Genomic DNA, 27891 nt, shown 5'->3' with positions numbered 1-27891 from the left:
AAGTTGAATAAAATTTAATCTTGTGGAAAACAGAAAACGGGGATATTTTGTCCCTTTTTATGAAATAGGTATACTAGATAAAGAATGCATTGTTGCGTTTTTCATCCAATTATAATTGTATGAATTACCCCCTTTTTTGGAGTGTATTATTCACGACCGATTTCACACCGTGGGCAAAATTTCATTTTTTTGAGATCTATTAAAAAACGTACTTCATACACACAATTGAGACAATAAAAAATGATAAATTGTTAAATTTCTTATTAGCCCCAGGGGAATTACCGTTTGACTGTGGGCAAAAAAATTTATTTCATTTTCTTCATGAAAGATATTCTATTTCTGCTTCTCGAATTCTTCATCAATTTAGTATATGTCAATTTTTGAAGATGACAGATTTCTTATTCTTTCGGCTTTTAAATAGCAAGCCACCGGCGCCTTCAATTAATAAAGAGCATTTTCAAATTTTAGAGCAAAAATGTGACTTCTTTTCTAGCCATTAGTTGTTTCAGAATATCTGTTTAAAATTGCCGTCTTTTATTTTTTTGATTTATATCTCGAATGTAATACTTTCTTGATTTTTGCCAATTATGGTATTCAAAAACAACAACTATTCAATTATTCCTGAAAATATTCCCAAGTTCAGCACAGCCCAATCTGCTCTACTTGCTTCCCAAGAAACAGTGGGGGGAGTTTACGATTTCTCAAGCGCCGGGAAATTTGCCCAAAAAGATGGGTTTTTGCAACCCACTGATAATATGTTGGAGCCAATTTGGGACTACATTTATTTGTGTGTCAGTTTACTCTGGCTAACAGTGGGTATTCCTGGAAATCTACTCGTCATTTTGAGTGTTGCCAGCTTCAAAGAGTTGAAGTAAATTCCCATTTTTCCCATCATTTCTTATTACAACTGTTACTTTGGAGTAACTTTGCAGGTTGAGGCACTGAAAATTAGGAGTATTTATAAATAGTTTAACTGGTAGCTAGTATCTTGTAACAAGAAATGAGACAACATTCTGACATAATCAGATCAGAAACATTCACTTTGGGTGGGCAATTGATCTGAGTCCTGTGTCATAGCAATTAAGTTTTTTTAATTCAAATCTTAGAAAAAAATTTTGGCGAGTTTGAAGGCGTTAAAGTGAATTCTCAATTTTCTCTCTCACTTCCCAAGTCGAAACCGGATGGATGCAAGATCTTGTCTTAAAGATCCACCGCCCGTACTTCTAATGGCATGACCAACTGATTATAGTGCGAGCGATAACAGTACCAATTACATAAAGGATTAAAAAACGGGATGAAATGATAGAGGGGTGAAATGATACAGAGGCGAAATTATGGAGGGGTGAAATGATGGAGGGGTGAAATGATAGAGGGGCGAAATGATGGAGCGGCGAAATGATGGAGGGGTGAAATGATGGAGGGGGTGAAATGAGGGAGGGGTGAAATTATGGAGGGGTGAAATGATGGAGGGGTGAAATGATAGAGGGGTGAAATGATGGAGGGGTGAAATGATGGAGGGGTGAAATGAGGGAGGGGTGAAATGATAGGGGTTTAAACAATTAGTGATGAAAATTCGGGACACCCTGTTAGTTAGCATTGCACCAATTTATGAAATTTGGCGACAAAGTACACAGACATTATATAAACTATCTATAAGCATAATCGTTCCTTTGTCACCATATCCTATACTGTAAGGTGCTTTTTAATTGTATCATGATGCTAAACCTTGGCTTTATTTATTTTCTTAAGGTTTGAAAAAAGTTTTTAATTATATCTTATAGTTTTTTGATCATTATGATAATATTTACTTCATAGGACTGTGCCCCTGATCCAAGTGGCTAATTTGTCCCTGAGTGACCTGAGTGTATCGTGTGTGAATGTGGTCAGTAGTTGGGTGGTACTGTTGTGGGACCAGGGAGTCCTTGTCAGGTACAACTCCCTCTGTCTCATCACTGGATATGTCTGTGGAATCGGATGTCGATGCTCCATCGCATGCATCTGCGCAATTGCAATCAACAGGTAGTGAACTGCAGGGGTAAAATCAATACTGGGCAAATTTAAACCCAATCAAAAATAATCAAACCCAATCGCACAAATCACAAATAATATCATCACTGATTCCGACACTTGTTCATGCCATTTTCTGGCTTGTTAGACTTTGACGAAGAATGTATTTACAATTGTCATGCTTGTGTGAACTCCTTTTCAGTGCATCTGAGTTAAATCTAGTTTATCAAGAAATACGGCGCACAGGTTTCAAACAGCACCAGCATCTCATTTAAAAAGTTTTAAAGAGCCTGCATTTTTGTTACCCTGCATTTTTGTTACCCACTGCATTACCTACAAAACTTTAAAATGGCTCAATAGCTACAACGAACAAGCAACAACGAGAAGTTTTTCAGAACGGTCTTCTCCGTCAATTTTCCAGAAAAACAAAAAACTGATCTTCTTTTTGATTAATAACTATTTTGAAAACTAGTTGTTTTTCTGATCGGCTATAACATAGAAAGTATTGGCAAAATTGCACATTAGTCCTACTCGCAGCTACAGTAAACGTAAATGAAGCTTCATTCATTTATTCAAAAAGTCTTGTTTCTGTTTTTATTTCGAAAATTTGTTTAACGAAACTCTACCAAGCAAAACTGACAATTTTTTCACTTAACCAAGGACAGAAAACACTACAGCAAACACTGAAATAAACGTACCCCTTTAAAGTGGCAGTATAACTCGGAACAGTGATTTGGTTTTGTTGACGAAACATTTGCAACAATGTAAGACTCTTGGTGATTTTAAATAGACTCTGTTTTATACTTGTTCATAGTCCGGATCTAACTCACAGATAATCTTAGTAATGGCCATATTTTTTCATCATGTATTTTTAACTGTCAATTTTGCTGCTCACGACATTCCTTGGAAGGAAGATAATGTAAAATTGCGCAGTTTTCTGAATGTTATTTGAACATAATTCCTGATACTGCTGGTCTAGCTATGCACATGCTGTCTCACAGGTGGACTAATCACTGGTCTTATAAAAGACAGCATGTGCAGTTGAAAGCCAGCAATAAAAACATGATGATCAGTTATAATGCATTCTATTTGTGTTCTGTGCAGTAAAAATTGTCTAATTTTATTTCATTTTCAATTGAACAGGACTGGGTAATACCTGTTAACTCTGTTTCAGTGCTGCCCAGGTCGAGGTGGTCAGACAGAATTGAGCTCTGATCAGACCATCTTCGAGCTCACACATGTTCTCGGTGCGCTCGAATTACCTGGTCTGGAAAAGGCTTCGAGCGCACTTTTGTCTGGACAATGGTCTGGAACCTGCCTGATCAGAGGTCACTTTGGTCTGGAACGGTCAGATCAGAGGCAGTTTCAAGCGCACACTAGTCTGATCAGAGGCCGATTCGAGCGCACACTAGTCTGACCAGAGACCAAGTCGAGCGAATTTTTTTTCAAGTTTTTTTTTGTTTTTTTTTACTGACGTTTGTTGTATCTGGTAAGAGTCAACAATAAAACACCATTCTGATAAGAACTCCATCCGAAAATCTGATGGGTTTGATTAGAACCAAGTGGTCCAGTTGATAGCAACTGCCGGTACCCTGAAGGAAAGATTTTGAATCAGTAGATCAAGACGTTTTTATGCAAAGGTGTCTAAATTCATTTATTCAGTTAAAAACATAGATAAATGGCATACTCAATAATTTTTTGAGCATTTTCTGGGGCTTTAATTTCATTAGCAATAATTTTAGGATTGGTTTTTTGTTAGTCGAATATAAGATTGATAACATCGATTTTCATGAAATGAATATATAATAACAATATTGAGAGATTTGTTCATGTCCAAAATCATTCTCTGATCGGACTATTTTGAAGGCACTTTAGTCTAAACAGAGACAACTTCGAGCGCATTTTTTTTGATCAGAGGTGATTTCGAGCGCACTTTTGTCTGATCATAGGCAATTTCGAGCGCACTTCAGTCTGATCAGAAGCTATTTCGAGCGCACTTTAGTCTGATCAGAGGCGGATTCGAGCGCACTTCGAGCGCATAAAGATCTTCGAGCGCACACTCGTCTGATCAGAGATCACTTCGGTCTGGGGCGGTCTGATCAGAGGTCCCACTTGTCTGGGACGTTCTGATCAGAGGCGATTTCGAGCGCGACCTCCACCTGGGTGAAAAGGACATTTAATTTTTATAAAAACTATTGTTAAAGGAAATTGGTGGTTAAAAAAGTTACATTTTTCCAAATTCCGAACTTAGAAATGAGGGATTTTAGTTTATTTTAAAGGTGTTCTTCATGATTAACACTTCATTTATCAAATTAGACATAGCGCTCCGAGTTACAATAAAAACCCAAGAAATTGAAATTTAAACACTTATAAATTTCTTATAGAAATTACAGTTATTTCCTGCACTAAGTAATAAATTTAGATCTTGTAAAGCGTTTTTTCTGACCCCACTTGTGGGGCGAGGAACTATAAAATCAAATGGGTTTTTTTGTTCAGACAATTTTGGCAGATCGATATATTCATCGTAGAGATAATTGAGTGGTATCATTAAAGAGCTCGTCCAGCGTAGAATTCGAAATTTAAAAAAATTTTCTTTATTTTTGTTTTTTTAAAGGAGGTATCGAGGATTGAAATTTTGTGTGAACACGGGATATTTGGCATGGTTTGTTCACTTTTAGTGTAATTTTTCTTCAAACTAAGATCTTTTTTATAAAAATAATTATTCAAAATTGTTTTTCACGCCACAAAATGAATCAAATGTGAGTTCCTAATACACAAAAGGCGATAAAAAGACTTGCTCTGGTCTCATAGGAAAATTTACTAAAAAAAACTCGAATTCTATTTGAGAGCTCTTTTCTTAGAAAACTTTTTATATTTTTATTGTTTTCTTAAGTGACCTAGAGACTAGTTAGTTTTCATATCAAATTTCCGTTAATGTTAAACCTCATTTACAGTCTAATGAAGCCCAATGAACAAATACTGCGTTTTTAAGCAATAGCTCGTGTTTTTTTGGCTTCGACTCTGAGTTTTCGTAATTTTAAATGAAATATTGATTTCCTTTTTGAGGTTTTACTAAGTTTTTGGGACATGGCTTTTTACTATGGCATAGACTTGTAGACTAAAAGTGTAAAAGATTTCGTAATGAGCATTAGATGAACCTATATAGAGCTTTGAGTTGACAACTAATGGCTGTTAAGATTTTAGAAATGATTTTTCCGGATGTTTTTTTCAAAATTAACGGACATTAAAATTTTTTCGTGAACTGTATGACAGTCTCATTAATAACAGGACCGTTGTCCTTTCTACTGCAGCCAAAACATTCTGTTTAGTTGTTTTATCATCTAACTATTTGATATATGATTTCAATGCCACAAGATTTCAAAAATTTTTAGAACATTTTTTTGGTCGTTTTCGTATTATTGTTTCCTTTTGAAATTTTATCACATTATCCTGATATTGATTTCTCCTTTTGACTTAGACAAGACATTCAATGTATCATCGATAAAATTTTCAGATAAAAACTTATGTTTTAAATGGCGTTGACACTTTCTCGCACTTTTTCTACTGAATTTTTGTTTTTTTTTGCCTGTATAAGTTGTCATTTCCATTGTCATAACATTTATTATGGTGTCCTATTGATTACAAATGCATAAAAAATATCTTTGTCCGCCTATAAAGGCATAGCAGAGCGTTTTTTCAAACTTCTGTTGAAAGCTATTGAAATTAATGGCTGTTAAAACTTTAAACGATTTTTCGAGAAAATTTTTAAACATTAACCGCTCGTAAGCTTATTTTCGTCAACTGTAAGTCAATCTGAGTAATAACCCGTCTTCTCTTCATCTACTTAAACCAAAAGTAATCTAGTTAGCGGTTTTATCTTCTACGTATTGGTGTTATGACTCCGATGCACGAGTTTCAATTGATTCAATTTCTACTTAAACCAAAATTAATCTGGCTAGCGGTTTTATCTTCTAAATATTGGTGTTATGGCTCCAATGCACGCATTTTCATTTTTTTAAAAAAATACTCCGGAGACGTTCAATTGATTAAATATAAAGTCTTCAGAGAAAAGATTATGGTTTAATTATATTCGACACTTTCTTCTCCCACTTTCCGACCTAATTTTTGGATTTTGCTTGTATTTGTTGGTTTTCATAGTCAATTGTTTATTGTAACGTCTTTTTGATGAGTTATGAATGACAAGCAACTTTTTCGTCTCATCGAGGCACAGTTTTGCGTATTAATTAGCTTCCGTTGAAAGCTACTGAAATTAATGGCGTTGAAACTACGGGTTCTCCACAAAAATTTCGTGGTTTCTTTGTTGATTTACTGGACTCAAATTTGTCAAACTGAATCTCATTGCTGTTAAAAAGTAATTGAAAGTTGAAAAATTGTTTCTGAAGAGTTCAATTTTTGATTTTTAAGGGCTTCGACACTTTTCTCGCTCAATTTCTTTTGAATTTGCTGTTTTTGCTTGTTATTTTTATTCTTTAGGTTGGCGTAAAATGCTGACCAGTCTAATATTCTCGTAATCGAGGATTAAAGAAATGATGTTTCCCAAAGCATTCAGTTGATGGCGAATGGTCCTAAAGTTGATGATATTATACGTTTTCAAAATTTTTAAGGAGTTTTCAATTTTTCCAGTTCTTGTTGTTATTTTCGTCAACTTGTAACTTATCCTCATCTTTGAGAGGTCGCATACACAGATCCCAATTATTTTCAAACGTGGTCCAATAGAACTTTTTTATTCTTTCAGTAAAAATTCAGCTGAATTGAAATTAAAATCTATAATATTCAGATTTTAGCTAATGATTATAATGATTATAATTTGTGTTTTAGCTATGTTTGTTATTTGTTGTTCCTATTTTTTTGATTTTTTCTGCATCTTTTGTGCCTTCCTATGGCTTAGTCTAACCAAAGACAGGTCCTATTGGTTTCATTCTGGCTTTTTGTAATTTTATCAAGATTTATTTTGTTAAAAACTAATGGTTGTTAAGACTTTTGAACTTGCTTGGTTTAAAATGTTGATTGATTTTTGAATTTCGCCTCATTATTCTTTTGTCGACTTGTTACCTAGTCTAAACAAGGAGAAATCATATCTGCTGTGGAGTTAAGAAAAAATACATTTGTTCAGTAAGTTTTTTGTCTCATTGTAGTTTGACGTTGTTACTTAGTGCTTTTAAATTTAGATAATGAGTTTTTGCCGTGAAATTTCTGTTTTTACTTATTTTGTTGTTTGTTTTTTTCTCATAGTCTTATTAATGGCAGATCTTTTGAGGGTTGTAATGAGGCACAATTAGAAGTTTGGTTGTGTAACGATTTTTTTAGACATCTATTTTTGATTGTCGCGCGCTTATTTTTCATACGATCTATGACAACTTTTCTTATGGAAACATTTTGATCTTGGTCCATATACGCACATATCTAACTCTATCAGGTTCTCTCAACGGTGTCGGGTGCATACCGAAAATATTCATCTTGATTCAAATGAGTTTATTATCTGTGTCATGTTTTCTCACTGTGTTTTTTTAGGGTCGTTGAACCACATCTTGATTGCTAGAACACTTCTGGGTTTGCAGAGCAACTGTTTAGCTTTGATAGGTCTAACGAATTGCCCCCCCCCTAGAGTGTTTCAATTCAAAAAACTTGAGAGCTTGCCATGAATCTAGAGACCAAAAGAAAGTTTAGAAATTTGACAAGTCAGGTGAAGACATAAATTTTTGAGCTTTCATTAGCTGCTGGTTGAACAGGAATGAATAACGTTTGTCTCAATATCATCTCTGCAGCTTCGGTCGGTGTAATGTGCATAAATGGTGTCTTTCTCTGGGAAAGAAGACCCGAGGAACAGGAACCCTCATTCGGGGATTGGTCTGGTCTATGTTGGAGTCATCATCACTGAACTATTTTTGGCCACTTTTCGTGTGTGTTTCGTGTATTCTCGTCTTGGTGACTGTTTTCTCTATATTTGCTGCATTGTATTTAGTTCGATCACCTTCAGTGGTATATATTGCCAGCGTTCATACAATGTTACTAAAAATTGAGGACCAAGTTGTCGAAGAAGGCTTTACCTTGTGAGCAATTTGAGCCTCTTTTTGTTGGAAAAACTGTCCAAAGCTACAACCCCCCTCCCCCCCCCCAAGTTTCAGTCGAGCCTGCTGAACTTTCAAATTCGAAACCTGCAGAGTTTGAAATCAATGATTCAAAATCAGACTGCGAAGCTCTGATACATCCTTCCCCTCACTCGATTAATCGCTACATCAGGAAATATCTCAAACCCATCGATCAGCTGCTCTGGAAACTATCATGGTTTATATAGTTACTTTTTCTGCAACATTGCCAGGTAAGAACAATGAAAATTAGGGAAATTGTGTGTTGTTCTTGAGTAGTTAATTCTGAGGAAATATGTAAAAAGCATAACTGTCATGTTGAAAAACACAGGCTAAAAATAGCAAATTACAAACCACCATGCGTTATTTTGTTGGATGCAAGTTTAATACAGTGATCTAACTGTTGGAATGAGGCTTCGGGTATATCCTCCTACATATGAAAAAATAAGACTAAAAATTTAATATCAATTAATTGGTATTTTTTCAAATTGAGTGAAAAGGAAACCATTTAAAGCTCGTTTAAAAGTATGCTTAGATTTCCAAGCTCAAACTCGCAAGGGCAACCTATTTCACTTAACAACATTTTCTATTACCTTACTCTATTTTTCATCTTTCTTTTTGTATGAGTTGTTTTTTTTATTAAGTTCTGCTTACAATTTAGGCGATTTGTAGTACCTTTGAAGTTTCCAGATAATCCCAAGAGTGTTTTTCTGTTTTCTGTTTGAATTGCTCAGATAATTTGTGAAATGACCAGTTCAGCTGTCGCAATACCAGTGTCAATTGTATTTATCGGTTAAATTGACGATTTCTACGTTGAAAAATTCTAGCGCCTGTGAATTATACATGTGAAAACACTAATTATTTGAAAACAACAATTTCAACTTCCAAAGGGATGTTAATCCTCCCAAAAAATATACTGAAGAAAAAGCGATCGCCATTTGATTTAAAACGGAATTCAGGTGTTTCTCAAACAATAACTTTGCGTCAATATGTATTCCAAGGTAACGGCAGCTTATTGTGGTTTTAAAAGTTTGTCTTTGAAAACAATATTTGATTTTCTTCTGGATCTGAATTAGTCGTAAAAACTGATTTCCTTTTTTTCTGCCTTTAGAGGAAGCTGCTTCTTATTCACAAAGTAATCGGTTTCTTCCAGTATTCTGCCGACCATTTATAAAATGTTTTTTGTTTCAAACTGAAAACGTCAAAATCACCTTTAATTTGTTCGGAGAAACTATAAACATATGAAAAAATAGTGCGTTATATGGTAAGGAGTTTCTCTTTCTGTTGAGTAATTCGTCAAACAGAACTAACAGTTTTCAGTAAAAAAACTATTTTGCTTGAAGAAGTTATTGAATTATTTTTATTTTAGAAGTGATGTGCTGTTACTTAGGAGACATTTGAGTTCATAACATGTTTAGTTTTAGACTTCCGGCAGGGGACTAAAAATAAATTTTTTTCACAATATGAACTGAAAGCATAACAGCAGAATTTTATATAAAAGACCCACATAATGATTATTAGAACGTGAAGAATGAAAGAGGGCCAACTGGAGGTAGTCATTATCAATAGGAAAAATCAAAATATGAACCTAACCATGGCCCGTAGCACCCTAAATTGAATATATTGTAATTTCGGCCCCATCATGGCTGTATTGTTAAAACATCTAGAGATGAAAAGGTCTGAAATCCGCTGAATTAAAAATATTTATTTCTATACTGGACCCTAATGTCAGAGTATATCAGTACTGAATCATTCTATTCCAAAAAAAATCGACAATTTAGTACTGAATCTTATTAACCGAAGGAGTTTTTCATAATGTTCAGAAAAAATTCAGCAGAAAAACGAAATTTTCGATATAAACAAAAAAATATTTTGGTTCAGCATGAAAATGCTATTTAGCAAAGCAATGCACCATGTATACAAGCCAGTAGTAAACCACAGTCAGCTAAAAGACCAGAATTGCGATAAATGCAAGTTTCTTCGGCTCGAGAAGAAGAAGTAATGGTTAAGTGACACTGCTTGAAGTCAATGAGAACTTCTAGCGTTTATCGAGAACCGCGAAGCAGTTCGAGATATTGAGTCAGATTTTCAAAGTGACTTCTGCAGAGTCACTTAATCATGCTGAAATCATAAAACGCTCACGTTTTAAATTGACGAAAGTCAACGGAAGTCAACATCTGGCATTTTAACTTCTTGCACTGCAGGTTTTCGGTATTTTAAAATGTGCACGTGAGTGTTTTAAGAATACGAAGAAGAAGAAGAAGAAGAAGAAGAAAAGAAAAGGAGGAAGAAGAAGAAGAAGAAGAAGAAGAAGAGAAAAGGAAGAAGAAGAAGAAGAAGAAGAAGAAAAGAAAAGGAAGAAGAAGCAGAAGAAGAAGAAGAAGAAGAAAAAGAAGAAGAAGAAGGAGAAGAAGAAGAAGAATAAGAAGAAGAAGAAGAAGAAGAAGAAGAAGAAAAAGAAGAAGAAGAAGAAGAAAAAGAAGAAGAAGAAGAAGAAGAAGAAAAAGGAGAAGAAGAAGAAGAAAAAGAAGAAGAAGAAGAAGAAGAAAAAGAAGAAGAAGAAGAAGAAGAAAAAGAAGAAGAAGAAGAAGAAGAAGAAAAAGAAGAAGAAGAAGAAGAAGAAGAAGAAGAAGAAGAAGAAGCAGAAGAAGAGAAGAAGGGGCTTCATCAGCTACTACCCATCCTTCGACCGCCCCGCCGCCAGCCTTCCACCCCCCCATTCTTCCATCCCTCCCTTCAGTAAAATTGGGACTTTTTCTGGGCGGAGGATTTCAGTCAGGGTACTCCTTCACAGATTAGGGTGATGTACACGCAACCTGTATCGATAAAGCCGTCGCCTATAACGGACACCATGACTTGGGGAAAACTTCTCGTACCTCAAAATGTGAGGAAAGGATTCGTTGCTGAGTCGATAGTTACCAGTAACCTGTAAACGTGCACATATATTGAATGGGCTGAGTTTATATGAAAATTTAGTAAATTAAGTAAATTTATATGAAAAGTATAAAAGGGTGTATAAAACGGATTAAGTGTCGCATGCTGCAGTTAGCCAGCTGGCGTCACAGACAATTCAAATGTTAACCTTACTGGCGTCAGCTGAAATCAAATAAAGACAAAGGGCTAAAACTGCTTTTTGTGACGGTTGTTGAATGCTTACACCCTCTTTTCAGCAAATGTTTATTGTAATTTAATTTCTTACATTTCTAAAGTTATTTTTTAAACTAAGAAGAGAAAAGTATAATGTTCATGCTAAACAGTATGAAAATTTATAAAATTTAGGCTGAAAAGCAGTCTGTTTCGGAGTATTATCAGAAAAAAGATTCCTTATTTTAAGACTGAGCTCAGAATTTTACTATGAATTTTACCATGAAATATCTGTAAAGTGTCATGATCAGAACTATGGGCATAATAAAAATCACAATAAAAATACTATGATTCAGTATCAAAGTATTATGAGACTCAGGTCCGGCATCATCTAACACAAAGCATGTGAAGAATTAATTGATCTCTGCTGAAATAGGCTCGGTTTAATTCAAGGTTTTTATAATTCAAAGAATTTGAATTGTATTGTGGCGCTGTCTTTTTTTAAGATCTGTTCATACATTTTCATGATTTTTGAAGTCAAATTGGAGTAGTGATTTTGGTCACGCCGAAACAGATATTGGAGCGAAAAGCGAGTGGTTTTGCGGCGTGAATTTTTTCGCTCTAATTTTAAAGAAGAGTGAGAAAACGGTGTTTGAACAAAAATTCGCTTTCTCGCTAGTGGTTTTTTTGTTCACATGCGGCAATTTCACCGTGATTTTTACTGTTTTTTCGATTTCTTGGACTGGATTTTTTTCTGTATGGTTTTCCCAATCCATTAATAGTTAATTCTAGGCCTAGTTTTTTGTTTGAACCAAATTTCTCTTCTCGTTAGTGGTTTTTTCTTCACATATGTGAAATTAACTTTGATTTTTACTGTTTTTTTGTTTTTTTATCCGATTTTTTTCTAAATGGTGCTCCCAATTCACTCATAGTCCGTTCTAGGTCTAGTTGTTTTGTTTAGTCACTGAAATTTCTTTGAATTGTACGTCAGGACTTGTCAGCATTTGGGTTCTAATTTTAAAGAAGCTAGCGATCGCAGCAATTTAATTCCGTTTTATTGTCCACGTTTGAAATAAAATTTTTTGAAGAATTTTTGAATGACTGAATGAAATTTTTAGAAATTATATTTGCTCAAGTTACATTTGTTCAAATTTGTTGAAAACATAAATAAATGTGGTCATTAGGGTTTCAATTCTTCATTCTTACGTTATTAAGTTCAGATTTTCTGTCGAATAAAGCCCATTAAACTAGAATTACTGTCGGTTATTCAAGAGCTGTTATCTAAAATTGCCGTTACTTTGTATCAAAGAGTAGGATGTTGAACTCATATTAATTAATTCCCAATCCCCCCCCTGCATGACGCATATCCTTAACGGGATAATTCATCTTAAGTGACAAAATTTGCAAAATGAACATGGCAAAGTTTTTAATAAGAAGATAGAAGTCAGATGTTTTCAGTAATGTAACAGGATAACAATATGCAACAGTAACATTTTTCGGGCTTCATTATATTAATAATTTATAATTTGGGTTATTATTTGATAATTTATTAAAAATATAATTTACCATACTAATTTTTTTTATTTCGTAATATGTTAATTGGACCAATAAAACGGCGGTGATCGCTGGAAAAAGACTATTAAACTAGAATTTCTGCTCTAAATTAAACCGCTCTAAATTAAACTAAAATTACTGTCGTTTATTGAAGAGCTATATTCTAAAATTGCTGTTAGTTTGTATTAAAGAGTAGGATGTTGAACCCATATTAACTAATTCCCAATCCCCCCGCATGACGCATATTCTCAACGTCCTAATTCATCTTAAGCGACAAAATTTGCAATATGAATACGACAAAGTTTTTAATAAGAAGATAGAAGTCACATGTTTTCAGTAATTTAAGAGGATATAACAATATGCAACGGTAATATTTTTCGAATTTCATTGTTTCAATATTTTATGATTTGGCTTATTATATGATAGTTTATTAAAAAAGTATAATTTACCATACTAATTTTGTTATTTCGCAATATGTTGATTGGACCAATAAAACGGCGGTGATCGCTCTAAAAAGACTATTAATTCCTTGCATATCAAATAGATGCCTTTTAAAATTGATAATAGTCATTACTAGTATAATTGTTTTTTGTGATGATGAAACTTTAAAAATGCGAACCGTTTCAGATTATTAACCTCTGAAGTTACTGGAAAACATACAAAAAGTAACCTCTTCTTTGCGTAATTCTAGTTTTGTGGCTTCAAGCTGTTAGCAATATTTTTTGAAAAGGCACTAAAAATAGACCCCAAAAGTGAAAACAGCAAGATTACAAAGAGATAGTCAAAAGGCACTCAAGTCACTCAAGTTTTTGGAAACAAGGAAAATAATTTATCCTTTGTTTAGCAAATATACTTGATGATTAAATTGTCGATATTTTCCCTTACACACCCCCCACCCCCACGAAAAATGCAGACCTGACATTATGGAATATTTATAGTAATAGGGGATATACATTGCCGTTGTTTCAAACACCTTACTATCGTTGTTTTTGAAGCATCTTTAATTTTTAAATACATTGCAAACATTGCAAATTACAAGCAACAAAAGAGTTTAGTAACAAGTGGCAATTAATTTACTGTTAAGTGGAGCATGTGGGCATTTTTGCCCAACTAGAAGATTAAGATAGAGCCGGACACTTATAGCACAAAAAACTAAAACGGTCAGAAAACAAAAGACCAGGTGTTGATGGTGCCGCTGCGGTGGTGGCGGCAGCGGTGCTGGTAGCGGTGAGGGAGGCGGCTAAGGGATGCTAAATGGCCCAATTTTGTTTACTGACATTTGAGTGATAAAAGCGGTGTTTATTTGCCTCTGTGAAAAAACACAGCTCTGTGAATTACTTTTGTTTTCACAATTTTCAAAACTTAGCTGAATCGAGTGATTCACCACGGTCTTTAACTACCACTAAAATTTTTGTACACTAACTAACATTTGTTTCTTTTGCTGAACATATTTAGATTCAATGCTGGCAAAATTTTAGTTTCATTGTTTAAAGTGTAAGCCATTTCAATTTGTGACTCTAGAAATTGAATGAGTTTAATATTTTTTTCTCATTTTCCTCATTTTTTAGTTATTAGTTGTTGATATATAATTGTTCCGACCCCTCTTGAGTGGGGAGGAACAATATACTCAAATGGGTTTTTTTATGTTCAGTCAATTTTGGCCGATCGATATATTCATCGTAGAGCCTGGTATCACTAGAAAGCTTGTCCAGCGTAGAATATGGAATTAAAAATATTTTTTTTTGATTTTCGTTTTTTACAGGGAGTTATCGAGGTTTAAGGTTTAAACTTTTGAGAAAATAGAGTGAATTCCGTAGATTTTATTCACATTTTTCGGAATTTTGACAGAAAAATTTCACTAATTTTGCTAAAATTTGTTATAATTTTGTAAGAAAGCCTTGTTTATTTTTTTTAAGGACAGAAAATATTTTCGGCGATTTCTATTTAATTTCTTTGTCGAAAAATCTGGCTAAATATTTCAAAATCCAGAATTTTTCATCAAAAACAGCACGAAATAAGTTTTTTCAGGCCACTTTGATTAAATTTGCAGGAAATGCAAACACAAACACAACTGAAACAATCTTTGTCGATTCCAAGGGAGGCAATTTCTACTTCAACTTCAGTTGAGAGTGCTCTGTAAGTAAAACCTTCAACTTCAGTTGAGAGTGCTCTGTATTAAAATATCTATGTCTATGACATTCGACAAGTTAGGTGTTCCGAATGGAGAAACATTATTAGCAGGGCTAATTTTGGACCGATCTTGAACTGTTACAATCCAAAAATAATTTGGATTGTAATCAGTAGGTCTTTTTTATTAAAAAATTAAATCTTTTTTATGTTAATTAAATAACAGAACATTTCAAGTCAAAGCTTTCTAGTGATAGGTCCAATTGGCTTATTAATTAGCTCCAAATTATTGTATCTAATTTGTTACTTGAGCGTTTATGGTCGTTTTGACTTTTAAAAATAATTGATATTTAAATAAAAAATGGCTTATTGAACTTTGCCTCCGTTTTCTACTTACTTTGTCAACTTGTAGCTCAGTGTCAGCAATGAGAGAATGCCTCTTCTTTCTACTGAATTCAAATTCATTCTTTAAAGAAGTTTTACGCCTTAAGTTATGGTTTTCTTGCTCAGATACTACTAGATTTTACTGAATTTTTATCTTTTTGCCCATTTTTCATGTCTTCTATTTTTGTCGCATTATCACGTTATTGACAGTTCATTTATCACATTGTTGGCGTTAAAAAAGCACAGTTTACCAAAATAAAATCCTTAAAGATTTAGATTACGGTTTTAACGGCTTTGACACTTTTTTCTCGAAGAATTTAATTGAACTTTTCAATCTTGTTTTTAACTGTCGTTTTTACTTTGTCTTTTTAATTGTATGAAATATCCTGTTTAAGGACCCCATCTCTTTGGCTTTCATAGAACAAAATATAAGCCGATATTAAGTTGTTGATAGATAGCTGATGGCTTTCATGACTTTGAAAACAATTGTTTTCCAAAATTAAAAAAAACACAGTAATTTTGCATTTTGATTCCTTTTAGTGAATGTTTGTTACCTAGTCTCGCTAATTACAAGCTAAATATGACAATATTGTTGTCAAAAAAAGTTGTCGAAAAGGATACTTTTTTAAAGATTTCGTTATGCCTTTACTGGCTTCGACACAGGTTTTTCACAAAAAAAAATAATTTTAATTTTGATTTTTGTCATATTTGACGTCCTTTATTTAGACGAAAGATATATTCTGGATATTTGCAGATCTCAGGGGCTTCTTTTGGAATAATAAATAAATCTATTTAAGTATTTCATATTGTAATTAATGGCTTTCATGTCTTTGGAAAAAATTTTTTCTTCTAAAAAAAAACAAGTGTTTCTTAATTCTGCCTTTTTTTTCCATTTTGTCTACTCGTTAACTAGTTTTTATAATGAGAGGGTCACATAATACATAATCAGTGTTTGATGAAAGTGTAATCGAACATAGTTTTGCGGGCCAAATTATGTCTTTACGGCTTAGAAGGTGTTTTCTGGCAAGTTTTAATTGATTTTTTGTTTGTTGTCTATTTGTTGTTCTTTTTGTAACAGCATAAACAATGTAATACCAACGGCTGTTAGTCCATTTCTATGGAAGCATTGTTAAATGCAAATCTATGGGATTTTTTAGGTGATTTCTAATGGTTTTCATTACTTTTACTTTAATTGTTTTTAATAATTATAAGCGATTTTTTTTTTAAATTTTACTGGTTTTGTTCTTTATTGTCTAACTGTTATCAAGCCTTATTATGGACTGGCCCATATCTTTTCTGGCGAATTACAATTTACTTTGTTTAGATTCAGTTTTATCTGACTATATTTTGACTTTGTTATTAAGTTTTGTTTTGTAAGACGGACATAAAGTTTTTGATGTCATTAATGTTTGTTGTTGTTGTTAGATTTTCGTGTTCGTCTTGACTCGCTTTCTTAATATTGGCAGATCTCAATAATTTAATGCATCATTTTTTACTGCACTGAGTTATTTGCTTTGGAGGCTATCTTTTCGTTCCTAAAAAACAATTTTTTGAAAAAGGCTTGAATTTTTGGGTTTTTCTATCTGTTCTTCATTTGCTGGAGAATTATGTCAAAATTGTGGATGAGCGGTGTCGGAACCTTATGTGCAATCGCACATTACCGAGCCTTCTTGTTGATATTTGGCGGGAAACGTGGATATGTGGAATTTTTTGAATGAGCACTTAAAGGAGTTGGAGTACAAATGAAGAAGTTTCTGGGTTGAAAAATTTTCTTTGTTTTCAATTTTAGTCGTGCGTTTTAACTGCTTTTCTTTGTATATCGTTGCCTTTATGCAAATTGTCTCTTTTTAACCTCAAACGGCATGGGCAGCTCTATTAATATGCAGACTTTTGAACAGCAGAATTTCGATATCTGCCTATTAAAATTCCGAAAAGGTTAACAATCTTGGCGCAATATTGTATCTTTTTTTCAATATCGTTGGACCTCATATTTTAACGTCCTCTTAGTATTTTGTTTAGTACTGATAGAACTCTTGAAGTGACCAGATTGGAGGAGAAACAGAAAAAGCCAATTTTCCAATTTTCTGCATTAAACACGTAGTGGTTAAACTGAATTATTCCATTTGGATATTTTGTAGCTCCCTGTTGATGGTGAGGACAAAAACAAGTAAAACCAACTGAAGTCCCTTATCATTGTAGATAAAAGTAGATTGTTTCTTTTAAAATATGATCTATAATTTCCACTAGTTTGTATTTTTGGTTCATTCTGATCTATTGATTATGGATGAGGAACAGTCAATATGTTAGAGTTGGTAGCAGATCTCTTAAAGAGATCAAGATATAATTAAGAATTATTGGTAAATTGGAATAAAATAAAAATGGAGACTTTTTTCCGGTAGATTTTTTGGATATTTGAATATGTTCTTCAACTGTGCTTTCTAAAAAACTAAGGTATTGCGGGCGCATGAGCATAGTTTCTTTGATTCTTCCTAGTATAAACAAAGTCACTATTAGATAACTAAATCAGTTAAAATTTGCTTGTGTTTGACTTCTCTTTACAATAGTTTCTGGTTGGTTGAAAATAGGAAATTAAGTTGACAGAATGAAAGACAAAAAACCCGATTTTGGGAACTTGTATTTTAATGCGCGCGTTTTGCAAATTTAAGAACGTAAAAAAATTCTTTTTGCTCTACCCATGAAAAGATCATGCCCGACTTTAGTTTGTTCTAAAATAAAGTTTTGCTTGACTTATGAATAAAGTTTTGCTTGTTTACGGTGCAGTGACAGGAGATATGATGTTTTTAGAATTTCAAAGAATTATTGAAAGAGTTTTAGCACTACATACTCCAATTAATGCCTGTTATATTAGAACAGATAAACCAAAATTTTTGCTTCAAGAAAAATGGCTATGTGAGGAAACAAACAGACAGTTTTCAAGAATTAGCGATGATGAAACTAAAAACGATTTAATTCGTCAAAAAGAAAAACAATTTCATTCATGTTTTATGGAGTTAAACAGTGAAAAATCCAGATGGAAATTCAATCAAGATCTTTGTAATAAAGAAAAGACTCAAGCAAAACTTCAATCTTTATTAAACAGTTTTGATGACAAGATAACAAAACCCATGGAAATTGTAAATCTTCTAAATTACAGATTTTCCACTCTAGGAGAGTTCATTGGCTTGCAACAAACAAACAACATTCCTCCTAAAACTGCTCCGGGAACGTGTTTCAAGTTCCAATATATAACAACCAAGGAAACAAATGTGCTCATAGATTCATTGAATACAAGTAAACCAGTCGGTTCTTCAAAAATACCAGCTTGGGCTTTAAAAGATGCTAAAGCAGCGCTAGCGGAACCACTATGTTATCTCATTAATCAGTTCAATACAGAAGGAAAATTTCCAGAAGATCTTTAAAAAAGCTTGTGTAACTCCACTCTTCAAAAGAGAGAATCCCGAAGACTCACTCAATTATAGACCTATTTCTGTCACTTCTGCTTTGTCAAAAATTTTTGAAAAGGCGTTCAGTTCACAAATCACAAGTGTCCTAGAAAGGGAGCAATTATTGTCTGCTAGTCTATTTGGTTATAGAAAACAAATTAGTCTATTTGGTTATAGAAAACAAATTTCAACAATTGATGCTATCCTGAAATCGACAGAACAAATAACATTAGAACTCAACAAGAAAAAAATATCACAGGGGCGTTTTTAGATCTTTCAAAGGCTTTTGATTCTATAAACCACAAAATACTGTTACGGAGACTTGAAAAAATAGGTTTTGACGAACATGCTACCAATTTAATAGAGAATTTTTTGAGTGAAAGAACGCAGAGAGTTGTTTTAAGTTAAATTGAATCAGATTGGATAAATTTGAAAAGAGGAGTTTCACAAGGTACTATTTTAGGACCTCTATTATTTAACAATTACGTCAATGATTTGGCAAAGATTGTAGAAAAGGATTGCACGGTCGTCCAGTACGCAGACGACACTTTTCTTTTTCATCGGACACTGATGAAATATCGTCAAAAACAAAATTTGAACTTAACATCTCAAAAATTATTGACTTTTTTGCAAAGTCCCAGTTAGTAGTGAACAAACAAAAAACAGAATATATTGTGTTAAGCACCAGGAAGAGGTTAACAAATACTGTTCTAAATGTCGACAATGAAAAAATAGCAGAATCGAAGAGTGTGAAGTATCTTGGCGTAATTATTGATAGCAAACTAAAATTTGATGGAGAAGTGAAAAAGATTCTTCAGAGAATGGCTTGTGGAATAAAAGTTTTGAATACACTAAGTAAAAGTTTACCAGAGAAAACGAAAGTCTTATTACTTAACGGAATAGTAATAAATCATCTACATTATTCCGCTCTAATTCTGATAGGAATGCAAAAGTCATTACTCACAACTTTAGAAAAACAACTGAATTGGGGAATAAAATCCATTTTTAATAGGAGAAAATACGATCGGTCTACAGATCTCAAACTTCGCAACAAATTACTACCAGTTTCTTTTCTCTTGAAATACCATTGCTCAAAGTGTTTTTTTTCGCTTACTCAGCAACGATCTTCCAGCATATAAAATTGAACTTCTCTCTACCATGAGAATAAAACAACATGACATGTCAAAAAAGTAACGTTCGATATAAGAAATAACAATAAGTTTTTAACTGATTCTTTTATTGCACAAGCCATTCCAATTTATAATAGTCTGCCTTCTAATATTAGACTGAAAACAACGTCGAAAGCTTCCTTAAAAAAAGAACTGAAAGAATTTTTTTGGAAAGAATTTTTGAAGGACCCAAAAATAACTGATATAAAAGATGACATTGAGAGCATTAGATTTTAATTTTATTTTTTAATCTTCATGATGTACATATAAAATTGTGAGAACATTTTATGCTCGCATTTTAGGCCATTTTTAAATAATTTAAGGTCAATTTTTTAGTTAAGTAATTTAATGATTTTATAATTTTACATAATGTTATATTCTTAACTTTACATTGCCTCTTTTACCATTTGCTTTTTATACTTATGTGTACCAGAGGAAATTAACAATGTTCTTTTTTTTGCACCTTGATCTCCACTATTTTCAATACTCATGCTCAATATTGTCTTACTAGATTTTTAATTGTTCTTTTCATTATTCGAAATCTAGACTGGTCGAGTGTTCGGAACATAATGTGTTATTGCACATCATTAACTGTCCTTGCTAATTTGATGACTAACACTAATTAAAACTTAGTTTGATTTGGGGTTTTTCAACATTTAGATATCTCGGATCTATTCTGTTTTGCCCCGTCCCTCGCATCTTTGCCGCATCTAACTTTTCGTCCCCTGGTCAACATGTCATTTTTTGCATACTAGCGTGCTATGTATCATTATAAAAACACCGCAGGGCAGACAAAATAGATCTGGTATCTGCAATAGTCATTGCGAAGGGTGAAAGTGTTTCGTCCTGGAGCAGGCGGGCTTAGTAACCCAGGTCGAGGTTTTGTCAAAAAATTATGTAAGATTAGCGGTGAACAGCGGTGAAAAAAAATCTTTTTTCACCGCAAAGCGCCCGCATCTTTTAGCGTTGAATGCGGTGAAAGCGGTGAATTTCTGTAAGATTTGCCGTTTTTAGCGGTGAATTTTTTTTCACCGCATTCACCGGATTTCTTCCAAAAAAGAAACGCATTGAGCGCAAATCTTACATTTTTACTCAAATTCACCGCAAATCTTACATCTTTTAGCGATTTTTAGCGGTGACACCTCGACCCTGGGAAGTTTTATCAGGACAAACGAAAACTTAACAAACATAACGAAGACAAACGAAAACCTCGACCTAGGAGTCGTCTTGCAACCTTGAGATGCAATTGACTGGTGTATATTCTGCTCCGCCCGAAAGTCAAGGGTGTTTATGACTTACAAATTTTGTGCTGTTATTTAGTACGTTACTATGTAAAAGACGTGCGCCTGGGGTGCATAAGTGTTATATGCCCATTAAGCTGAAGGGGGGGGTACTGAATAGATCATTTAACTTGTTGCAGGTACATATAAAATGTTACAGGTACATATCGATCTGCAAGAGCGACTATTATGACCGAGTTTACAACAAATTCACAATGCCTCTTCACTTGCTGAGTCCGTGGGCATTCGCATTTCTTATCATGATGGCTGCTGTTGTCAAGGGCAAAGATGCGTTCACGTACGACAGGAGGCAACTCATTTGCCCACCCTGGTATTTCTCAGAATCGGGTAAGCAGAGAATTACCTGAAAAGGTTACTGGTGAAAAGATTACTGTAGCTGCGAAAGTGAGTGAAAAGAAGTAATAATGAGGGGCTGATTCGTCAAGAGGGATAAAATATCCTAGGAGTAGGGGTTAAGTTATTTAGAAGGGCGACTTTGTCAGTCCGTCAATACAGGGGTAAAAGGATAAGATTGGGCTTCCAGGAGGGTGAATTGGTGTAAAGTGGCAGCAATATGATGACTCCTAAGAGAATCTTCCCACTGCAGAACCCCTCTCACAAATTTTTGGTAGTGTAAATTGACCCGGGTAGGCATCAATTGGAAGAAGCTGTAAATTCAGGCCTCTGATATTAAAATTTTGCTTTTTTGCTTTCGTCCTGAAAACTATTTTCAAAATCTGCTCATTTCAAAAACTATTAGGATAAAACATTTAGTCGTGACGTCATACGCTAAATCATAAGCTGATAAAATTACAGCTCATAGATCCCCCACTTTTCCCCGTTATTTTAACGATTTCCATCCAAGTTGCTAGCCAGTCCATATTTTAAAAATTTTCTCCGATACCATCGGTGGTCCATTTTCATTTTCTGAGTTGAAACATATTTTGAAGGCATGTTGTACGGAGCGAAAATTATTGTTCACAGTACTCGCACAGAAAAAAGAACAAATAAATGACCATTCTTGCTCCTGCCCAACATAATTAGAATATTTTTATGGAGCCAGATGTAATCGGTTCCCTGACAATTTTGAATTTTTTCTTTCATTTCTGTCCTAAAATTTTTGGAAAATTGAATCATTGACAAAACGATGATGACAATTTTAATTGATCGAGCCAAGTGATAGTGAGATAGCTACCCGGGTCGAGGTGACACCGATGAAGATCGCTAAAAGGTGTAAGATTTGCAGTTAATTTGTGTAAAAGTGTAAGATTTGCGTTCAATGCGATGAATGCAGTAAAAAAAACTCTTAAGCGGCGAAAGAAAATTTTTCACCGCTACCAGCAGAAAAAGATGAAAAGAAAGTTTTAGTGGTACCAGTAGAATGCGGCAAAAAAATTTCACCGCTACAAGCAGAATGCGGTGAAAAAAATTTTACCGCTAAAATCGCAAATCTTACAAATATTCACCGCGCTAATTTTAACGCTTATCTTAAATTCACAGGAAATATCATTGAAGTAGGTGGAATATAAAGTTGTTGATATTCCGGAAGTGACAGGTTCGAACCCGTGTATGGCAGTTTCTTTTTTGTAAGAAATCCGGTGAATACGGTGAAAAAAAAACTTTCACCGCCAAAAACCGCAAAAATTCACCGCTTTCAACGCTTAAATATGCGGGCGCTTTGTGATGACAAAAAATGTTTTTTTTTCACCGCTATTCACTGCTAATCTTACATTATTTTTTGACCAAACCTCGACCCGCGTATTTACAACCAAGCCATTCATTTGTTAATGTTTATACAAATAAATCAAGCGCAACAGTCTGAGGACCATTTTTTCTCTAATTAAAGGTGTGTTTGACAAACACTATACAAAAGTAACAAAAGAGGCTGTTTAATGTCCGTTCGAACATGATGTTCCGACCCGCGCTCATCTACATTTTTCACTTAACTGTCAACCAAATGAAGAGAAAATCAAAAATAGATCTTTGAATTTAAAAAAGTTGTTACACAAACTACTAAAAAATTAAATAATGCCATGCCTCATTAGAGTACTCACGGGATCAGCCATTGATAAGACTACAGGAGAAAAAAACAAACAACAAAATGAGCACAATCAAAAACATTTTCATCGGCAAAAATTAACATCTAAACTTAAAAGCACGTAGTAACAACGTCGAAACACAATCAGATAAAACATTTACTACACAAAAAAACTTTTTTGTTACTACAAAGCAGACGGGGCTTTATATTAATGAAACCAGGCAAAAAGCCAACAAAATAAAGAATAGTTGGGCGTAACTCAAAAATCAACCAAAATTTTAAGCCACAGTTGAATTAAGCCACAGAAATGGACTAAAGATGAGGCGAAACTGAAAAGGTTACAAACATTTTGCTAAAACACAAATTAGTGAAGCCAAAAAATCTTTTGCTGTTACCTGAACTTTATGTATCTACTTTCAAATGTTAATTAAAATAATTCAAGTAAAATTATGCTGAAACATTAATTATGTTCACTTAGGGTTCAATCGAAAATCATTGCGATCTGGTATTTCTGCGAATGTGCCTAAATAAGAAAAAAGAAACATTGACCACCATTAAAACTTTTATCAAAACGCATTTTATTGGCAAACGAACAACACATCAGTTACGATTTAATATCAATAGAGAATCTAATATTTGAGTTACAAGGAGGTGAATGGGGCCTGTCGATGATGAGAGTTAGATACAAGTTGACTAATATAACCACAAAACTAATTTTAAATGAAGAAATATCATAAAACTTAAGAGTATTTGATGTAAACCTAATGCCTTGAGTTATTTTTTTTTCTGTCAACCATCATTTAGAAGCTTATCAGACTTTTCGACATTTTACGACTACATAAAGAGTAATAAACTTGCAACAACATTAAATTGAAAAAAAATTAAAAAATAGTCGAAGCCGTTGAAAAATGAACCAATCAGTGAAAACTTTCTCATTCTCAAGTCATTTTTCAACAACAATGGATTGTTTTTGTAAATTTACAACTTCAAAACAACCAAAAAATATAAACAAAAATTTTAAAAATACGAAATTAAAACTACTAAAACTACCATAAATACAGGCAAAAACCAAAATAAACAGTAGAAGAGTGCAAGAGGACAGTGTGGAGCTCATTAAGAATATCCGTTTTTCTTGGAAAAACTTTTCGACGACCAATTGACCAAAAAAAGTTCCGTTACCAATTGAACGTCTTCTCTAAAACGATGGAACTGTCAAAAATATGATAATTTGATAAGATTTCAATGGGAACCAAAAATATGAAAAAATAACACAAATTTTAATTTTTTTTGGAAAATTTGTAACTTCGAATTCATAAAGACATTAGTTTGAAAATTAAACCGCTAAACAAATTCATTTTGGTTTAACTTTGGTGGCAGCAGAAAAGAAGCGGGCCTATCAAGAGAGAAACTGACTTAGAGTTGACAAAAACAAGTTTAACATCTGTAAATGTCCAAAACGATTTTTTTTTCAAAGAATATTTTTCAAGTCTTAACAGCCATTAGCTGTGCATTCATTTTTCTACTTTCTTTTACTTAACGCTCTTTAGGAAGCCTATTGAACTTATAATTAAGGAGTCTATGCCATTTGACTCCAAAATTTTACTGAAATCTCAACAAGAATGTCAAAATTTAAATAAAAATTACGAAAACTCATAGGCGGAGCCAAAAAAACTTGAGCCAGCCCTTGAAAACAAATTTTTTGTTCATTGGGCGTCATTTCATTGTAAAAAAGATTTGTCATCAACAGAATTTTTATTTGAAAGGTAACCAGTCTCTAATTGACTTGAAAAAACTATGAAATGGTTTTTAAAAAGACAGCTCTCAAATAGAAATCGATTTTTTAATGGTACACTTCCTTATGAGACAAAACAAGCCTTTTTTAAAGGCCTTTCGCCTTTTAGAAACACATAGTTGTTTGATTTCTCCTATAATTGGTAATTTTGAATTAATTTTTTAAATAGAAAAAAATCTTTATTTGAACAAAATTTATACTAAAAGTGAACAAAACATGCCAAACACCACGTGCTCACACAAAATTTTAAACCTCAAAAACTCCTTGAAAAAAAGAAACCAAAAAAACTTTTTAGTTCCGAAATCTACGCTTGACGAGCTTTTTAGTGATACCACTCACATTTCTCTACGATGATTACATCGACCGGCCAAAATTGTCTGAACAAAAAAAACCATTTGAGTATATAGTTCCTCCCCCTACAAGTGGGGTCGGAACAAAAATTTAGGGATCAAGTATTGATATGGAAGACAGCAACAAAATGATGAAAGTTCATTGCTCCATATCTTTTCTTCATTGCTTAATATCTTTTCACAAAATTCATTAAGTAATTAATATCTTTTCACAAGAATGTTCATTGCTTAATATCTTTTCAGAAAAAATTAACGCAAACTTACTTTCAGCGTCTTCAGATTTAATCAAAGCAAATAGAAAAAAGTTATTTTAAAAAATTTTCTTATTTTTCTGGGAGGACTTCAATTACCTTTAAATATAAATTACGTTAAAAGTTCTTTTTTAGATGTACATTTGTAAATATGATATCTGAAGTGCTAATTGCTCAAAAATATGTTTATACTGTCTCGAAAAAGTTAAACAACGCAAAAAATAAAAATTCAAATATTTACCAATTTTTTTCACATTTTTATTCTTATTTTGCACAAACAAAACAAATATTTTTTTTTGATCAATTCAGCTAATTAAGTGTTGAGCGTACATCTTGCTGTTTTTGAGATTTTTTGGCGTTTTGTCAACAACAAGATTTCGTCAAGAAAGTTTACCTTTTAACCGTGAACGTTAGTGTTAGATGAAGCCAGAAATTCGTCACTTGTCCTTGCATTCGAATGATGCCTTTTTTATAAAAAGTTTCATCCGAAAGAAAATTGAAGCAGAATTTTAAAAAATGTTGATTAATTGACAGTAAAAAAGGACTTGTTTAGTCATATTAGTTGAAATTTACACTATCATCGTTGCGTTTTTTAGTAGATAAAATCTGTGATAGGTTTAAGGACTATTGTTTCATTATAACAAATTTTATGTCCTTATAGGGTACTACCCGATCCAGTGGTACGAGATCCTGATGTTGCTGCCGACCTCTTTCTCCATCATGACTTTCACCAGCTACTCCATATTCTCCAAAGTACATTCCAGTGGGCGTAATTTCAACAACACCAGTCGCACTTACACCGAGAGAGACATACAACTTCTCAAGGTTCATTTTATGCAATTTAAAGCCGAGCCTCAAAAATGAAGCCAACCCATGATATAAGATGGATCTTTAGGTTTGTGCCCCAACCCCCTCCCACAGTACGTTATGCCCCCCCCCCCCCAAGAATACATGTCATACAGAGCACGTATCAGTACATAAAATATCATTATATAAAAATGCGGCAGCTCCGCTTGGCGGGTGCAAATAATATGCACCCTTTAAGCTGGGGGGGGGGGGGGAGCATAAACGGAAAAGGTCCTATAATTTTTATGGTATTCATATGGGCACGATTTCCTTGTAGCGCCACTGTTGTTATGAGAAGAGTGGCGAAAAAGAGTCTAATCAATCACAAAGTAGCGTAAGTTATTCAAATGAGCATGATTGATTTCTTCTAGGGCAAACAATGAATTCGGTTTTCCACTATTTCTATCAAAAAATTATTAAAAACGTCAAAAATGTTATAACAAGAAGTAAAATCTAAAAACTTGGTATAAAAACTTGTCGAAAAATGTTATAACCAGAAATCAAAGTTGGAAAAAACTTAATAAAAAAATCTCGTCAAAAAAAGTTAACAAGAAATCATAGTTCAGTAAAGAATTTTTTTGACAATATCGCCCATAAAGACCTGTTTAGGTTCTTCTGATGATGTTTGGAGCTTTTCTGTGTGCCAACTTCCCCTGGTTCCTTCTGGTCACTTTCGACTTCAATGACAGTGCCCATCACGGCATATACTACGTCGTAACCTGGATTATCCACTCCGCAACAACCATAAATCCAGTTATTTACGCCTCAAAGTACCCTCAATTCCGGGAATCGTTCAAGAAGTTGATCACGTGTTCCTGTTTGAAATCCACCCACGTCAGGAGGAATGGGATTCCACCGCCACCAATAGTAACTAGGGCGCCATCGGATAATTTAGCCCTGAAACGTATCATTAGCCCAAATAGCCAAAGGTCTTTCGTTATCGAACATGAACTGATATCAGGAAAAGTTCCCTCGATCGAGGAGCGACAAGTAACTTGTTAAAATTAGTCACTGTTAGTAAAATTTTTATCCCAGTATAGTAAATGATATTATAATTTAACAATTTGTTCAGGTCTCTAAGAAGAACAGGTCACTCAAATTTGCCCTCTGAGATAAGTTATAGTCGATCTTTTTATTTTAACATATGGCGCCAATGTTTGTCCTGGCAATTTTACCTAAACTCGAAATCATCATAACGAAACAAGCACTAACTTTGAAAAGATTAATGTAAGTGTATTCACAAATCTAAAACATGACAAAAATTAGCTAATTTTTTAAACAATCAAAACGGTTAGAAGTCATTAGATGACCAAAAAAAATAGTGCTTAATTTCTTAAATCTCAATTGCCATGTTTAGTGTCTAAAGTAGAGAAAAACAATAGTTTCAGGTTAAAAAAAACGTTGAGCTGAAAGGAGTGGAAATCACAGCAAAGCCTGTGCCTTTTTTCACAATTTATTA

General features: G+C 33.6%; 1 protein-coding gene across 1 annotated transcript; it reads left to right on the top strand.

Annotated features, from left to right (window-relative positions):
• The first annotated feature begins 337 nt into the window (after nt 1-337).
• Nucleotides 338-27500, top strand: LOC142349518 (melatonin receptor type 1B-like). The gene is made up of 5 exons (XM_075401134.1): nt 338-871; nt 1816-2019; nt 21316-21503; nt 26248-26411; nt 27042-27500. Exons 1-5 carry the CDS (start codon nt 588-590, stop codon nt 27432-27434), a joined length of 1233 nt encoding a protein of 410 aa, XP_075257249.1. The 5' UTR covers nt 338-587; the 3' UTR covers nt 27435-27500.
• The last annotated feature ends 391 nt before the right edge of the window (nt 27501-27891 follow it).

The sequence above is a fragment of the Convolutriloba macropyga genome, chromosome 11 (genome assembly GCF_964194025.1).
Source record: "Convolutriloba macropyga chromosome 11, txConMacr16.3, whole genome shotgun sequence".
NCBI lineage: Eukaryota > Metazoa > Xenacoelomorpha > Acoela > Convolutidae > Convolutriloba > Convolutriloba macropyga.
This window is presented reverse-complemented; position numbering and strand designations above follow the sequence as displayed.